This window comes from Leptonychotes weddellii, chromosome 2 (assembly GCF_054177405.1).
Source record: "Leptonychotes weddellii isolate Sample4059 chromosome 2, ASM5417740v2, whole genome shotgun sequence".
Classification (NCBI taxonomy): Eukaryota; Metazoa; Chordata; class Mammalia; order Carnivora; family Phocidae; genus Leptonychotes; species Leptonychotes weddellii.
Genome location: NC_138370.1, coordinates 97,305,807 through 97,324,240, shown reverse-complemented (window position 1 = coordinate 97,324,240; position 18,434 = coordinate 97,305,807). Strand labels below are relative to the sequence as shown.

The 18,434-nt window shown below is 36.9% G+C and overlaps 1 protein-coding gene across 1 annotated transcript in view; it reads right to left on the bottom strand.

Annotated features, from left to right (window-relative positions):
• The window catches only part of COL25A1 (collagen type XXV alpha 1 chain), a 461,910-nt gene that overhangs the window by 157,573 nt on the left and 285,903 nt on the right, over positions 1-18,434 (bottom strand). Inside the window, exons 6-7 of the mRNA XM_081812014.1 lie at positions 5,313-5,339; positions 5,140-5,166 (exon numbers count right to left, since the gene is read on the bottom strand). Coding sequence (XP_081668140.1) covers positions 5,140-5,166; positions 5,313-5,339 — 54 coding nt within the window. The remainder of the gene's footprint in view (positions 1-5,139; positions 5,167-5,312; positions 5,340-18,434) is intronic.

Here is an 18,434-nt window from a genome sequence, read left to right as displayed (position 1 = left end):
TTTTTAAGTAGTTCCCCCTTGGGCACCTGGGTGGCTCAGATGATTAAGCGTCTGCCTTTGGCTCAGGTCACGATCATAGGATCCTGGGATCAAGTCCCACATCAGGCTCCCTGCTCAGCCGGGAGACTGCTTCTCCCTCTCCTTCTACTGCTTCCCTTGCTTGTGGCTCTCACCCTCTCTGTCAAATAAATAAATAAAATCTTTAAAAAAAAATAAAGTAGTTCCTCCTTTAGTGTTCAAATTTTGTAGTGTCCTGGTTTTGCCTTTGAATGAATACTCACTCTCTTTTCTGACTCTCTTTCTTTGACCCACTAAAGTGGTTCTCACTTCACTCTTTCGCGCACTATTTTTCCACTTCCACGGTTTCAGTTCTCACTCTGGGTCAGTCCAGCTATGGAACAGTTATGATACCATCTCAGATTCCCAGTCTCATGCTTCCAATTGTTTGCTATGTTATTCCAGTGAAATAATTCATCCAGATCACAAATTCAAGACAACTAAAATTTAACTTATTTATACTTCGGACTGTGACCTGACCAATTTTATCAAGCCAGAAACTTCAGCCCTATCCTTACGCCCTTTCTCAACATCAGCCCCTACATCCAGTTAAAAGATTTGTGCTGAATTTTCACCTCAGTATCTTCCTATTTTATTCCCTGACTGCATTTTTTTTTAACTTGACCCTGGCCACAAGTCACCAATGATCACAGCTCTTAGATATAAATCCAATATGGATTGAATTCATCTCCCACCCTCTGCTTAAAGACTCTTTCTTAGGGTGCCTGGGTGGCTCAGTCGTTAAGCATCTGCCTTTGGCTCAGGTCATGATCCCAAGGTCCTTGGATCAAGCCCCGCATCTGCTCCCTGCTCAGCGGGAAGCCTGCTTCTCCCTTTCCCACTCCCCCCTGCTTGTGTTCCCTCTCTCGCTGTCTCTCTGTCAAATAAATAAACAGAATCTTAAAAAAAAAAAAAAAGATTCTTTCTTATTAATTTCTCCTCTACTAGTGTCATCCCTGGTTTTCCCTCTTTGAGTTTTTGCTTGGCACTTGTGGCAAATCCTATTGATGAGATTGAAACTGTGCCCCATAGGGTTAATGAAGTTGAAACTAGCAGAAAGTTTAAAGCTTGTTTTTCAGAGAACCATTTCCCCCTAATCAGCTATTCTGTCTTTTCAGACCCCACTAACAAATCCACTAATAGTCTCTACAGAAGGCTAGACTCAAGGTCAACTGATATGGTTCCAGCATATGAACAGGCAAGGCCCTTCATTCAAGCAAGGCCTAGGAGAGATAATGAGCCCAAGGTCCCATCCAATTATACTAGCTCTTAGCGGATTCCCATAGCACCTTCCACTTGCCCAATAGTTACCTCCGCCTCAGTATAATGTTAAAGTCTCTGCTCAAGGAGGAGCACAAGCTTCATTAACATAATGTACAATGCATGTATAGGCATGTTTTCTCAGTACGCCTGTGTAACCTTATGCCCGCCTTTAAATGCAATGGCAAATCTCTCCTTTCTGAATATCCATCCTAACCCTAAATGAAAGGAACCAACTCACTCCCTGCAGGGAGTCTGCTTCTCCCTCTTCCCCTCACCCCGCTTGTGTTCTCTCTCTCTCTCTCAATATCTGTCTCTCTCTCAAATAAATAAAAAATCTTTTAAAAAAATTTCAACCTATATGATATAATTTTTCTATATTTAACTTATATCCTTGGCAATTAAAAATATTATTGTCCTTAAATGAATCCTGTCATTTCCTACTTGTGTAATACTGTTTGTACTATTTCTTCTTTCTGGAATGTGTAATGTCTTCCTCTTCATCTTCTCTTCTAAAGATTCTCCATTTATCAAGTCCTAGCTCAAGTGTCACCTCTTCCACAGTGTCCAATGATCATTTAAAATGGAAGAATGTTCACTTGTTTAGCATCTCTTGGTATTGTTATTTAAGGCAGATAACACAACGACATAGTTTTCTTATTCAGGCACCCATGAGATTATCAGCAATTTGAGGGCAGTAATGATGTAATAATATTTTATTTTAACATTCAACAAATATTTATTGAGTCTTTATTGTTCTAGCTGATGGCGGTATGAACAAGGTAGACCAAGTCCTTGCTCTCACAGAGTTTATGTAAATGGTGGGGCATGTTTTACAGATAACAAGCAAGTAAATAAATATACAAAATAGGATAATCTCATATTTAGATTGGGTAGTTGGGGAAGTTCTCCCCAAGGAGGTATTTGAGATGAAATCTCAGTCATAAGAAGTACCCAATCACCAGAAGACCAGAATACAGCAAATAGAAAGTCATTCCAGTGTGATGTGTTTGAAATACACATAGAGGACTATGTGGCTGGAGCATGGTGGGGGGAAGAGAAGAGTGGTGTGACATGAGGTTAGAGAGTTAGGCAAGGGTCAGATCTTGAAGATTCATGAAGGCCAAGAAAAGTGGTTTGGATTTCATCTTAGGGTTTAAAACAGGGAGCAACATGATCTAATTTACAATATAAAATGATCTCTCTGGCTGCTGTGTAAAAAATGGATTATACAGGGTCAAGAGTAGAAGCAAGATTACTTGGAAGCATGCCACAGTAGTCAAGAAGATGAGATGATAGGTTGAATTTGGTGGTAGTAAAAGCAAGAGAAAATGGATCCATTTATAGTTTTTATAGTATTAAGCATGGTATCTTGAAGATAACAGAAGTTCAATGTATATTGCTAAATATATGTACAAGTGTTTCCAAATAGTTTCACCTTCTTAATGTATATATTATCTTCAACACTTTCCTGCTTTGAATCACATAATATGGCTTAATATATTCCTGTTTGACACTTGGGAAGCCAAAAAGAAAAAAGAGGGGGGAGCCCATATTGAAGGAAACAGTAGAAATCCTTTAACAGTAGGTAAGCTAACAAAGAACTGAAATGATGGAGGGTCATATTGTTAATTATGGAAAGAAATAAGCTACTTGAAACAAATGGTAAAAAGTTGAATTCAAAAACTATGATAGGATAAAAATGGGCACAGTATTCAAATACAAAGATCTACATTTTAGAAAAGAGATCTTTTCTCCATGAGCATTAACTAGATAGTGTGCCTACAGAGCATGTGAGTAAAGTGAATTCTCATTAAAATAGAAGACTGTTCCAGTTCTAACTTACCTTTGATTTCTCTGGAAATATAAACCCTTCATTTTACTATCTTGATATGATAAATTTCCTAATAAGTAGCTAATACTTTCTTACCAGAAAGTAAGGTTTATTTTTCGGAGAGCGCTACATGTAACCTGCCTTGTTTCTAAATTAGGAATCTGAGAAAAGACAGGCAATTTGGTAGGTTCTCATTCTTTTTCACATATACTTTCCAGGACATTCTAGTTTTTCACCCATGAAGATTCACCCTGCATGATAAAATCAATCCAAATTCCTTCAACAAAAAGCAAAATCCTGGGGAAAATGGGATCAATTTTTGCCACTTTCCACCTGAAATGCTAAATGGGCCCTGAATCGTGTGAAACCAGGCCTCAGTCAGTGTGAAAACTGGCTGAAATCTGTATGAAAGGCAGTCTGGGTTCGTCAAAGAAGTTCATGAACTTTGGCCAAACTCACAAGGAACCTGGTCCAAGTCTTAGTTTGTAATGCAACATGAAACCAGGTGAATTTCACATGGTTTCAGGTTTCATCCTGAAAATTTGGCCTGGCTTTATAATCAATCATCACTTTTGGGAACGATGAAAGCCAACACACCTTTTTGAAAATGAGGACTGCATGCATACTGATGACAGCTGAGCTGTGAACCACCCCTTCACTTCCTTTGCCAAAAGAAGATTTCTCAGAATGGAAACAGTTTCCCCCTTACCTGGAAAGGGCAAGTTGAGTGATTTTGATATGTCGTGTAGAAATAAATGATACTCAATACATGGAGACATGCCATGTGAATAATCACCACATACAGAGCAAGTGGCTATGTTCTAATCATTTAAGGTTATGAGAATTTTATTCTATTCACATCCATGACAGATATCATGATGTTTAATCTCCTTGACCATTAACATGAGCTTTTAGCTTGAAGCTAGTCATCGGCTAGAATAATTGCCTTGAGAAACAAAATGCTCTGAGGCATGGTCATTATTTTTATATAAAGAAATGGCTGAAGAATGGAAAGGAAAACAAATCATAGCCTACTTTCTATCTAGTTTAATAAACATGAAGAGATAAGACAACAAATTTTTCAGGTTTGCATCAACTACATCTTTTGCAATAAAACCTCTATCTACTGCAGTATAAATGAATTCAATAATTAACTACACACAGCGCATTTTACAAAAACCCTACAGTTTCTGTTTTCAACCTGAAAGTTTTAAATGTGCTTTTCCACTGTAAAAAATGACTCTTCAACCAAATACTCGCTTTTGTGCATAGTGACATGAGAAAATTGAGAGGTATGTCTGAACGGAGCCACTACATCATTGGAACAGTATGTCTGAACATTTGGGTAATAAGGCACAGATGTTAAGCAGAGGACTTGGCACTACCAAGGTAACAACAAAGCATTCACCATTGTGTTATAATGGTTAAAAGAGCCACATTTGAGAAGAATAAAAGAATGCCCCTCCTCCTTGGAACACTGTTATATTACACCTTTTATCGGTTTAAAAATCTATAAAAAATAAGAAATTCAAATAAGTGTTATTCAAATTTATGATGAAGAATACAAATATAAAATGCATTAATATTTTCATCTATAATATAACATATTTATGCAATAGCACATAAAGTTTAACTGCAGAAAAAGGCCAAATTCGACAGGAATCCAAAACAATGCATGCAAATCTGAAGGACCCAATAGCCATCGGAATGGTGGTTGTTATTGACTCTTTAGTAGTGATCTGGCCCTTCATCAGTAGGGCTAATTATTGTACAGTGTCCTACTTATAGGTATCAACTTAAAGCTATGCTACAGGATATACCTATTAATTATTATTAAGGCTATTTCACTTACAAGTGGTATGGTATTTTTTGCCAGCTATTACTAAACCATGACACAAAGACATGTTATAAAGCCAGGGCTACTTTAATTCAATAAGTTTGGAGCTGAAAACCAATTTTCTGCCCAGGATTGGAAGAATACAACTTACCCGAGGTCCCTGATCACCTTGTTCTCCCTGTAGAGTAGGAAGATGAGATGATAAATAGTTTTAGCATAAAGGCTGCATTCGATGCTCATTAAAAAGACCAAAATATAACATAGCATAGGTCATACCAATGGATTTCCACTAACTTAATTAGTTTCTGCTACACATTTTCTTACCTTATCACCTTTTGGACCAGGAGGGCCCTAAAAAAAAGAAAAAGGAAGAAAGAAATGTTTTAATAAATTTAAAAAATTGTAGCTTGAATAGATCAGCTAGTTAGCTGCAAGATTCATGCAAAGGGCAAAGAGGTATACCGGTCAATGAGGTTTATCAAGGAATTTTAGGTTCTAAATTATAATTGTAAGATGGTTAGAATGTGAAAGTGGTATAATACACATACTATCATATATAATATAATGGTATATATAGTATGGTATATATCATATACCAGTATGCATTGTACTATACCATACTGGTACATATACCAGTAAAATATGGTACTATACCATAGTATATAGTACATATATACTGCTATACTACACACACACACACACACACACACACACACACAGAAAAGTACACAAAGTCCACGTGTCATAAGCATATAATATGCTGGATAAATTTTTACAAGCTAAATGTACCTATGCAAGTAGAAATCAGCTAAGGAAACCCAGAAGGACTGTGGTGACATTTTCTTGTCATTACTCTCAACCAACAGTGACTACTATTTCTGACCTCTGACAAAATAGTTTGTCTGTTTTTGTAGTTACAGAAATGGAATGATACCGGTATGAGTCTGACCTCCTTTGCTCAATGTGTAAAATGTATTCATAATTTTGTGTGTGCTGTAGATCATTTGTTCTTACTGCTTTATAATATTCCACCATGTGAATAAACCATAATTTATTTGTTTATTCTACTTGGTTGATGGCCCTTTGTTTTCAGGCGTTTCTATGTCTTGACTACTAAAAATAGTGCTGCTACAAATATCCTAACTTTATGTCTTTTGATTAAAAACTGTATGCATTTCTGTTGGGTGTAAATCTAGGAGTGGAATTTTGGGTTATAGAAAATACCTAATATGTTCAATTTTAGTAGGTACTGACAAATCGTTTTTCAGTGTGGTTCTAACAATTTACACTCCCATCACCAGTATACAAGAATTTCAGTTCCCCTATATCATCACCAATACTCGGCATTTTCCATCTTTTTTTGTTTTAGACATTCTGGTGGGAGGTGTAGTAGTTTCACACTGTTTTAATTTGCATTTCTCCAGTGACTAATTAGCTTAACTCCTTTTAATGCATGTGTTGTCCATTTTGCAACTTCACCCACAAAGTGTTTATTCACGTCTCTTGCCCTTTTTCTACTGAGTTGTCCTTTAGACTTACTAGAGTTCTTTACATATTATAATATCTATATATATCGAGAGGTGTGAGAGTACTTTACATTATTCTGATTATGAGTTTTCTATCAGTTATTTTTTGCAAATATATTCTCCCACTCTGTGTACTGTGTTTATATTCTCTTAACTAGGTTTCGATGAACAGAAGTTTTCAATTTTAATAAAACTCTATTTAACATTTTTTTTTTGTTTATCTCTTTTTGTATTCCACTTAAGGAATCTTTGCTTACTCCAAGGTCATAAAGGGTTCTTCTATGTTTATTCTAAAAGCTAAAAGCCTTATTGAAACTACTATAACACTGTATGTTAACTATACTAGAATTAATTTTTTTAAAAATTAAGATAAATAAAAAAGAGATGTAATATATACATATATATGATATAATATCACTCAGCCATAGAAAAGAATGAAATCTTGCATATGTGATAACACAGATGTATCTAGAGGGTATGATGCTAAGTAAAATATGTCAGACAGAGAAAGACAAATACCATATGATTTCACTCATATGTGATATTTAAGAAACAAAACAAAGAAAAAAAAGAGACCAAAAAAGCAGACTTTTAACTATAGAGAACCAACTGGTGGTTGCCAGAGGGGAGGTTGGTGGGGGGATGGGTGAAATAGGTGAAGGGGATTAAGAGTACATTTATCATGATGAATACTGAGTAATGTATTGAATTGTTGACTCACTATATTGTACACCTAAAATAAATATAACACTGTATGTTAAACTTATACTGTCTGGGATGGCATGGTGCCCAAACTGAAAGAAGAAAACAACAATAAAAAAATAAAATAAAAAAATAGAGGCTTTATTTCTTTATTTTTCATACTCAGATCTAAATTCATGGGGAACTGATTTTGTACATGATGTGAGGTCAAAGTCAAGATGTTCTTTTTCTCCTATGTGAATATCAAATTAACCCAACACCATTTATTGAAAATGAATCTTTTCCTCATTGTAGTACAGTGTTATCTTTGTCATAAATCGGATAACCATATAGATGTGGCTCTTTTTAGGATTTTCTACTTTGTTGGGCAGCTGTCTGTTCTTAAGCCACATTGAGATTTTTCTTTATCTTTGAACAAAAATGCCAGCAGGACATACTAATTCTAGAGACATCAATACTTTTTTCCCCTAGCTCTTAAAGATGAAATCATGTTCCAGGGCTCAGCCTACTTGAGGAATTGGAGCATTTCAGAGTTACCTTCAATCTCTCACCTTCACCTTCGGCAGGGCTGGAAGACAAGTGTAAATCTAGACTAGAAGCACAGCCAAGGTTCTAGCAAAGTACTCCTTCCTAAGTCCCTGCAATGTCACTTCAGGTGGAAATGTGGGAATACTCTGTCTACTAAAACATCTCCTGCTAAGTATCTGCTGCAGAGGAACTGTACTAAATTCCTACTCTCAGTTGTGACACTTCTGGTAACAGCTGTGAGATTATCATGAACTTAATAATAACAATAATATCATGTCTTGTAGTTTATATATTTTACCATCAACAAAGAACTTTCATCTGGTCCCAATCCAATGAAGAGAGTATTATGATATTCCTTTTATAGATGCCAAAAATGAAACTCAAAGATTATCAAGGTTAGGTCTCTTGCAAGTGAGTTAGCCAGGACTTTAACCTAGTCTGTGTGCCTAGGTTAGGATGGTAAGTGTTGGGACACAGCCCTAGAACTAGATTCTCATAAAGAATGATGACTATGTGCCTGCCTTCAACAGATGCCTTCTGAAATGCTGCCAATTACATTTCCCAGTATCCTGGGTAGTGACCCCAAGATCTCAAGTTCAAAATGAGAAAAAGAGTAATTGTGGAGGGTCAGAGTGAGAGAGAAGAGAGAGAGAGCTAAGATAAGGGAATCAACTAAACAAACCCTTGTTTCTCTTGTCCCAAAAATAATTTTGCCATTAAAAAAAGGGAAACCAAGGAAATTATTTTTCTTTATGTTTTCAGTAAAATTTTAATGTTTTATTAATGTTTTCAGTGAATGAGTAGTGAGTAATTGGTATAGACTGTGTGTCTACCTCTGTAAAATTAAGTTTAAAGAATTTATTTGGTTATTTTTAACACATGAAATGTTCTCTAATGCTCTACAAGTAGGGTTTTATTTTTGGTGGGGCAAAGGAAACCCCAAAAAAGAGTGAGAGGACACCTACCTTCCAGTCTCAGAAATACAATGGAGATTCTAGTCTTGATTGAAATACCATGTTATTTAAGTCTATTTTGATTTTTATATACATTTATATATAAATGCCTATAAAGAGTTTGGCAATGTTCTAGGCACTGATGGAAGATATGGTGGGAGAAGCTGATTTAGAAAACCTGAATGGTCTGTTTTGGAAAAGCTTAATAGTCTAGTGCCACAGTTAAACACTTCCCGATACCAGCATTAAGAAAAACTCCCTAGAAAATCCAGCTACTATAAAGATACTTATAGTTACTATGGAGCCCCTCCCCTGCTCCCACTCCTTTCCCCCCAAAAGCTTTTTCTCTTTGAAGTTTAGTTTGCTTTTGCTGGTGAGATTTCAGAGGCCAAGCCTCTCATTGTACCAGTCCTCGAAAGGCACTTTATTAGGTTATATGGCATGTTTGAGGTCAAAGCTTTTCTAAAACAATTTTACAGTGGGGAGCAGAGATGACTTTTTTCCCCAAAGTCCAATGACTAATGCCAAAGCCACATATGAAAACTAGACCTCTTTAGACAGTTTGCCATAAGCAAGGATCCTTAATTCATGAACACATAAAAATTTGCATTCACAATTGAGCAATAAAATACTGCTGCTTCAAAAGGGGATGTTTCTGAGCAGACAGAATGGCGTCCTGGCACCTGCCAGCTCAAGACAGAACCGAAGCAGAGGTCAACCTCCATTCACAGCTGTGGCGGCTGCTTCGGACACTCCAGACCCCACTTGTGCTCTTGGGATTAATGGCAGGTGTTTTCTTCTGTTCTGACTGAAATCCCACTCTTCTTTCTGAATTGGATCCTCTTCACTGCAAATATGGATTGAATTTGAAGGAAAACGTGGACGACCTTAGTAAACACAGATAGTATTTCAAAATTTGGGAGCCATGGTTTTCTTCTAGGTCAAAATATTACAAACGAAAGAAAGGTTTTTTTGATTATTAACTTTTAAAATTAAAGCTGGGTAACTAAGTTATTTTGTCCTTAGACTGATATTAACTAAAGGATAGGCAATAATTAAAATGAATGAATATTTGAATTATAGTATATTTTACCATGGCATTTTGTTGCTTCCAACTGCACCAAATTAGCAATTAATAGTTAGTGGACATATCTGTTGTTCAGGTATCAGTATCAGTGATTCATTGGTAACTATTTGAAAATAAAACTTTGTTGCTAAAACAAGGTTGAGGTCAATGATAAGTAAATATGGTAAAACTAGTGGTCATAAATAAGGGAATAGTGAGTCATTATTTATGACTCTTTATGTAAGGCTTGGGATTCCTGTCCTTCTGGTCTGGTCCAGTAGATTGGAGTCAGATCTTTTATTATGTCCATTTAAATAAATAAATAAGAATATTTGAAATGATTATTTTTAATTAGTTTTATCTTATTAGCCCTAATTACATAAATTTTGAAAGTGCTAACAAAGTTTTTATTATTAGTGTTCTTGGTCAGTAGTTGGAACATTTCTTTTAGAGTGTTGTTAGAGTGTTATTAATTTACTACCAAAGTATTTATAAATATCAGTGGCAAACTTCAAATTAGCCCTTATTCAAATTCAGAATTTATGGCAACAATCCTTCTGTTTGTACCAAGACTTTAATGTGGATCTTGGCCTATACCAATTTCAGTCTCCCCAAATCTATTTCTATCCAAGTAACTAAGATTTTAGATCTTTTTCCATGCTCTATTACCTATTTCAATTAAATTATAAAGCCAAACTAAAAGCATTATGAATGAGAGGCACAGTAATTGAGATTCAGTAAAATGTTGGATTTCAACCTGCATAAAAGTAATTGAAATATAGCTGGAAAAGACATATATTCATGGAGCCTGGATATCTCAATTAAGACCTTTCATTCACTAGAACTGTAAATTTGCCTACTTTGAATGGCAAAAGCTGAAGCGGGGGAATGATTTTTTATAGATGGCAATCATGAAAACAAAATTAAATTCTGCTAGAAGTTAAAAAAAATGGAAAAAGAGCAAACCCTGGATATTCTTGGCAGCCAGAGCTGCTGGAATAAGAATGGAGTTATGACTTTTATCCCAGAAAAGTGTAGATCATTTTCATTTTTGAAATATAACAACCCTTTTTCTGATTAATCTTTTCATTACCATAGACTTATGAGGACCAGCAAGTTTCATTTTCTAAGCATTTATGGCCAACTACCAGCCAGTCAACGTGCTCTGAGTCTGGAGGAGGGACATGTAACCATAATTGTAATCAGTGGAATGAATGCTGTGTTGTGGCAGTACAGAGAGAAAAGAAAGTGGGAGAACTGGAGTTCCAAAGATGGTTTTGGAACTGGCTCTTAAAGGTTGGCCAGAGATAAAGGGGACTGGCAAAGGGTGAAGCAGTTCAGGTGGAAGGGGAGAACATGCTAACTGTGAAAAAATATCATGCTATCAGAGAAAGACACGAGTTCAGGGGAGTAAGAACATATGTGGTGTGAGGAGTGGAAATGTGGAATAGTGAGATTTGGGAAGGTTGGCTAGTAATACCCAAGTCCCTGGGCCAAATTCTGTCATCAATTTAACAAGGGAGTGGTAAGATCAAGTGTGCTCTATGGGACTCTGAGAGCATGGAATGTTACCCTTAGGAAGTTGTTGCCTTGGTCCAGGAGACAGATGATCGTAGGAGCAAAGAAGAAGTTCTAGATTCAGAAGACATTTCTGAGATAGAACCAACAAGACCAGTTAGTGGAATGGACATGAGAGCCACTGACAGATCACCAACATGGTGATTCATTTGAAAGTTCACAACGTAGTGCATTAACAGAAAATGGTTGACCTACCCTGCTTCAACTCTGATGAACACAGGAACTCCAGAGCCAAGTGAACCATATAGAATTTTAAATCTGGTTTTAGGGGTATTCAAATCAAAACTGATTGTTGGCAGCCTTGCCTGGCCCAATCAGAAGTAGTTGAGAAAGAGAGAAAATTCTCTATCGTCACTGTTGGGTAAAAGGAGCACAAATGACGTATGGTGGCCATACTCTGCGGCCATCCTTCCTCTGTGTTAACTTATTAATAAAGTGCCCCTTTATTACATTTCTTCCTCTGCTTTTTAGACTGCATGATGAACGTGGGCTTACTATATTTAAGAGCTGTAATTTCCCTAGTTTTTTAAGGATAAGGAAGACAAAGTCTACAGCGTTGGTCATTCTCAGGCATTCTTGCAAACATTACTCTATCAATGTTCACAGTCTCCTACTGAGGAAGGAAACAGGGAATATCCCATTTTCCCTTATTCAAGTAGGATAAAAGCCTCAGTTATACAGATGGTAAGATTTCTCCCTACTCTCTCACTGCATCATGAATTTGGCCCATTGTGCCAATGAGATAGATGCTCTTAAGCCATACATTCACGAATAAATTGAATTTGGTAGTTTTTAGCAGGTATCTGAAACTCACAAAATCATACAGTGGATACAATCGTAACAATGGAAAAATCCAGTGCTCACTTGAAAAATAAGGACCCTAGCTATTTACATGTTGATAAATCTACCATACTTCTGAGTAAAGTGTTTTATGCAGTTAGCTTAGGCTCACTTCTAACTAAAATGTGAACGTGTGTTCTTCCAAGTATATACCTAAAACCTTGAACTCTATAGTTTTCTGTTTTACTAGCATAATATATATTTTTAGGGACATTTCTTCCTAAAATCACCTTTTTTTGTTTCATAGACTTTTCACTTTGCAAATAACTTCAACAGGTAATGTGTAAATTTTAAACTTTTTATGGAAAACCCGACATGAAAATGTAGGAGGTCCTATATGTAAGTATAGATCTGTGTGTGTGTGTCTGTGTGTGTATGTTTGCATGTAATTTCTTTTTAAATGCTTCAGAAAAAAATAAAAATAAAAAGCAAAAGTATAGGGGTGCCTGGGTGGCTCAGTTGGTTAAGTGTCTGCCTTCAGTTCAGGTCATGATCCCGGAGCCCTGGGATTGAGCTCTGCGTCGTCGGGCTCCCTGCTCAGTGGGGAGTCTGCCTCTCCCACTGCCCCTCCCCCTGCTCATACTCTCTCTCCCTCCTTCTCACTCTCTCTTTCTCAAATTAATAAATAAATCTTTTTAAAAATTTTATAAAAGCAAAAGTATAATTTGGAGAAATTATTTCAAAATAAACTACATAAAGTGTCTTGGTGGTTAAGAGCTCAAGATTTGGAGTCAAACAGATTCAGATTGAAATCCTGGTTGTGATCACTTGTGTGAATTTTGGCAGGTTAATTAAACTCTTTAAGCCTCAGTTTCTTCATCTGTAAAATTGGGAAAACAAAGCTTATTATTTGGCTAACATAAAACGCTGTCCATGAAACAATTTGTAGAATGCCTGATTGACCAATAGTAGTGATTATTAAGTACACAGTTAATGTTTTTAATATTTTAATTATGGCAAACATAAAATAAAATTTTTTTCTCAGATATTTGACCTGAGGATAAATACGGTAAACATAATTGATTTCCTAAAATCAAGAGGCCATGTGGTAAGAAGTATGTTAGGCGTATGGTTGAAAATGTTTGGAGAATACAAGGTTTAATATAGCTTACTTCGATATTTAGGAACTATTACCAAAAAAAAAAAAACCAAAGCAAGACAAAAACAGTTCATTGCAGTTTTAACTGCATTACTTTAATGACTAACCAAGACTACATTTTAGGCCCTAGAACTACCTAGTTGCCCTCAGCATATAGTAGGTGCTCAATCAATTTTTTGCTGAATTGAAACACCCTGAAAGAAAAGAATGCAATAAAACTCCTGGTGTTCAAAGCAGCAACACATAAAGAATTATACAAGAACCAGATTCAATGTTGTTGCAGAAGAGCCGTGTTTATTATAGTGTCAAACTCTGCTAAACCAGGGAAGGGAATTATAGCCATAAACAGATTTATAGCTTCAGACTTTACACCTTTCATTTTGCATTGAAGATTAAAAGAGACCCAGCAGGAAAGGGGGTAGGTATAAACAGAAATTTCAAATATCAAAACCAGCCCCACTATTGCAAAACTAATTTTTACAGCTATTCTTTTCTGGGCATTTTCTGTGGTGAGATCGTAACTTTAAGTTCTTTTGTGATGTCAGTTCAAGCCCTGAACAAGGGACTGACTATATGTGCCCACGATCAGTCTTAAATCATAAGCAGCTGCCATAAGGAAGCAATTAGTGGGGTCTAGCACTAAAAGAAAATTTAGAAAAACTAAACATTTAAAAAGGACTCTCAAAAGTAAGACTGATGTAGCTCAATGGAGTTAAGGGCTTATAAAACAGCAGGAATCAGGGAAGCTCACTCTGGCTTTCTTTTCTAACACAATACAAATTAAATACAGCCAAATTACTGCTCCTGCCAATCAAAACCAAGGGCTCCCTTCTCTCCAGCTTCATCCCTTATATCCAAATGTTTTAAGTGACTGCTAAAATTTTTTTGTTTAACTTTGTATTTTTTTTTACTTATTTTTAAGAGGTCAAATAAAATGAACTCCATGGTGAAAGACTTGGAATCCTAAACATTCTTTTTGTTGAAAGAAAGTATCAACTTGCTCTCTAAATGCCCACAGTAGCCCCTGTGATTTTACAGCTAATGGTGTAAGCTATCCTATGATACTCTTACCCTCCTCAATACAATTCAAATGTATAAGGAGGTATATCCATCTTTAAACTTTGGGTTTAATCTACAATAGTTTATTTCAGCATGCTTCCTAATATACTGTCCCAACATAATTTTGCCCAGGCTACTCAAGAAAGCCTGGTTTGCAGGTCAGTTTGATTCTTTGCTTCATTCAGAGTATTTTATAAAACGATGCAGTTCTGTGAAGGGCAACTGAGCGCAACACAGGGATAAGGATAGATATCTCTTTGAGTCTAAGGAGATATGGAGAAGGAATAAAAAACAATCAACTGTCAAATGAGACTAGAAGAGCCTGAATCTCAGGGCTTGTCTATGATTCTCAAGCCTCTCATACAAATTAGAAGCCCAGTCTCTATCACTCTCAGCTGATGACTAAAAGATCAAAAGCTTTTCATGTAAGCTTCTACAACTACCATGCTCTCCATCTCCAGATTCTTCCGTAGCTTCACTTCCTCTCTCTGTGGAGCGAAGGTGGTATTGTACCTATGCATCCATGCCTCCTCCCCAACCTTGCCTGCTATGTATCATTGCTCTCATGTCTTTTCAACCAATACAGTTCCCTTCGGTTCTTCCCCTTGCTCTCCAAACACATCCATTCACCCTCCCCAAAAGTTAAAGGGAAGAAAAGTTGCTTTTGCCCTCTATTCCCTCACTTTAAGGTCCTATCTTCTCAAACTATCTCCATCAAACTTGTTTAATAATAGATTGGCCATAGAAAGAAAGAAAATTGGATTTGAGGAAAGAGAAGGGAGGTAGCAGAGTAGAAGTCATATTTTTATAATCTGGTTTTAGGAAAAATAAAGTAACAGGAGTTGAAATACATATTGGTCTTGGGGGCATTTCTTTCCATTAGGAAGAAGAAAGCTAAGCTATGAGAAGGGAAACTGCTGAGCCAGTCTTTGGGGCCCTGGAAAGGAGTCACCCTGGGCTGAACTAAAACTAAATAAACCAGAGCTTTGGGGAGGAAGGGTTGACAAAACCCAAACATGTCACAATTGCCCAAATTTGTGTCTAAACCTTTTGTCTTTTCACTTTACTCCCTTCATCAGCTATCAAATGTACCCTCAAGGCTTTAATTATTACCTGACTCATGTCCTCAATTCTTTTCCAGGCTGCAGTGCTGCATTTCCAACTGCTCACCAGATGTCTAAGCCAAGATACGCCATCATCAGCTAAAACTCATCATTCTCAAACCAAACTTCTCAATTTCTACTGCAAGCCACTCATGACTCCTGACCTTCCTGTTTTTGTTAAACACACCACTACTCCTCCAACTCTAAAAGGTCAGTGTTATGTTTGATTCGGCAATTGGAATCTATTGCCAAGTCTCAGAGATTTCATTCTCCACAAAATCCCTTGAATCTATCTTTCCATATTTGTTGCCAGCATCCTTATTCCTGGAAAACAAGAATAGTCTACAAGCCTCTCCAGGTCTTCCCTCACTTTATTTCATCCTACATACTTTTGTCAGATTAGATTTCCTAAAGCACATTCCTGAACATATTCCTCAGCCCCAAAACTGTCAAGGGCCCAACGAAAACGTCATTATAGGCAACAATCCTCCATGGATGCAAAAGCTGTTACAGGATAGGTTGCAGGGAATCAGGCCAATACCATTTGACCTGCTGATCAAAAGAATATTACCTGCCTCTTGATATAATGAAGAAGGGAGTATACTACACCTTCATAAGAGATTATTCCAAAAAATTGAACCAGAACCTAATCAAACTTCTAAATGGAACTCGCAGTTTATGAGAAATACAGAAGACAGGGGAACAAGCTAAACAGCACCATGAGGATTTAATTAGATCAATCCAGAACATGGGGCATTCCATATATGGAATACAGATCAACTGTTGTGGGAAAATTGGTGACGTGAAAAAATTTTTTTAGGAGAAGAGGCCTAGACAGTAAAAGAGACCGAAGAGTTATAGCAATTAAATGCCAACCGGGTTTGGGATCTTGATTCAAACAAGCCATCTATAAAGAGACATGTTTGAGACAACCGGGGAAATTTGAATATGATGATAATAAGAAATTATTGTTGATTTTATTAGGGTTGATAATGAAATGATGGTTATATTTTAGAAAGGCCCTATCAGAGATTTGTATTTTAGTATTTGCAGATGCAATGACGTGATATCTAGGTTTTGCTTTTAAAAATATATCAGCAAACAAAACAAAACAAGAAAAACAAGGGAAAGGGATTTATGAAACAAGATTAGCCAGCCATTGATAATTCTTGAAGCTGGGTAGCAGTTCCAGGGCAATTTATGATACCATTTTCTTTTCCTTTTGAGTATGTTTGAGAATTGCCCAAAGAAGTAGTTACATAATTAAAAATTTTATTTTAGGCGATGCTTCAGATTCCCACCAAATGAAGTGTTAACTTCTGCCTATGTCCAAAGTCCTCTATGATCTGCTCCTAACTTTTCTTTTCTCTTTTATCCCCTCTCCCACCCCTGCCCCGATTCCCCACATGAGGATCCTGTCCTCCAGTCAGCCTTGAATACTAGATGTTCTCAGAAGACCCTTCACAGCTGTCACCACTGTATCTCTGTTTATGCCATTCTTTCCACTGAATAAGCATTCTTAATTATCATTAGACTTGGAATAATTATAGCACACCTTCTTGAAACCTCTTTTCTGGCAACTAGAGCTATGGAGCTATTTGGAAAAAAAAATAACCATAGCAGAGATTTGAGTTTCTAAAAGAAATGTTAGTCCCAGTACAAATGTTAGTCCAGTAAGCATCCTGTCTCCACCCCTCTACAATCTCACTGTCATTACGGCCCATCATTGATGGCTCATCTCAGTGATTTCTCTTCCCTAAGCTTTACTTGACCCTCCTTTGGAGATGTTTTCCCTGTTTTGAATTCCTAATGCACTTGTGACTCTTTCATAAAACTCAGCTGACCATGCTAGGTATAAGATTTGTGCTTCATACTAAGCTATCAGGGCTCCTAAGGGCAAGAAGAGAGGTATATGGGAAATACAACAAACAATGCCTTTGGAGGCTTTAACACGTACTAAAACATGACCTTTGGCAGGTCACTTAACCTCTCTGAGCCTCAGTTTCTGCATCTGTAGGATGGAACAAACAATATTTACCTCATATGGGAGTTGCAGGAAGTAATTAAAAGAACATATGGTTTGTAAATATTATTTCCTTCCACTCTTCTCTTCCTAATTCAAATGTAGTCTTGTATTTTATACATGGTAAGTGTCAATAAATATATTATCAGGTTTCCTGCAACAGAGAGCTCTCAGAAGTTATCAGAGCCAAAATTAGTATTCCCTGAATAGCCTGCTGACTGTCAAAGTCACAGATATTTGTATGGCCAACATGCTTCCAGTGAATGTTTATGAGGATATATTTGATTTCAGCTAGAAGTTGTGCTTTTTGGGGTCACTATAATTTCTCATCTGTTGACTCATAACTCTAGTTCAGAGAGTAAAGACTAATAGTAAAAGGAATAAAACAACTTTGCACAGTCTCTTGAAGATGAACTCTACTCAGTTAAAGATCTTTTCTCACACCTCAAATATGGACAGATGTTTTTGGCTCCTGTCTGCCTCCTGCCTGTGACTCCCAACTTTTAGGAAGAATGTTCTATTTTTAATCTCCCCATATTTTCAATACTGAGTCATTCCTAAAACCATGGCAATATTGTTTTGAAAACCATCAGACCACTAAAGTTGCTAAGTAACCTCATAGCTGGAAACCCTGTGACTATAGTTCACAGAGCTGACGGCTCTCCTTTAGCTTCTCTGGCAATGCCTTCTTCTGGGTCTTCCACTGTCTTGGGGGTTTCTCTGTAGGAGACCTCCCTTTTCCTCCCTCTCTCTGTACTTCATAACTAACCCTCCTCCACCCATGACTTCTCTTACCTTCGGTATACACTTTCTGGGCATCTCACTCATTTCCACAACTTCAGCTGCTACTTGTCTACTGCACACCTAGCTGTGGCTTCTCTCCAGGACGATGCCTACTGCCCACTCTACCTTTCTTCCCGAACACACTGTTCTCATCTCAGATCCTGAGTCCCACCACTAAGACTGGTT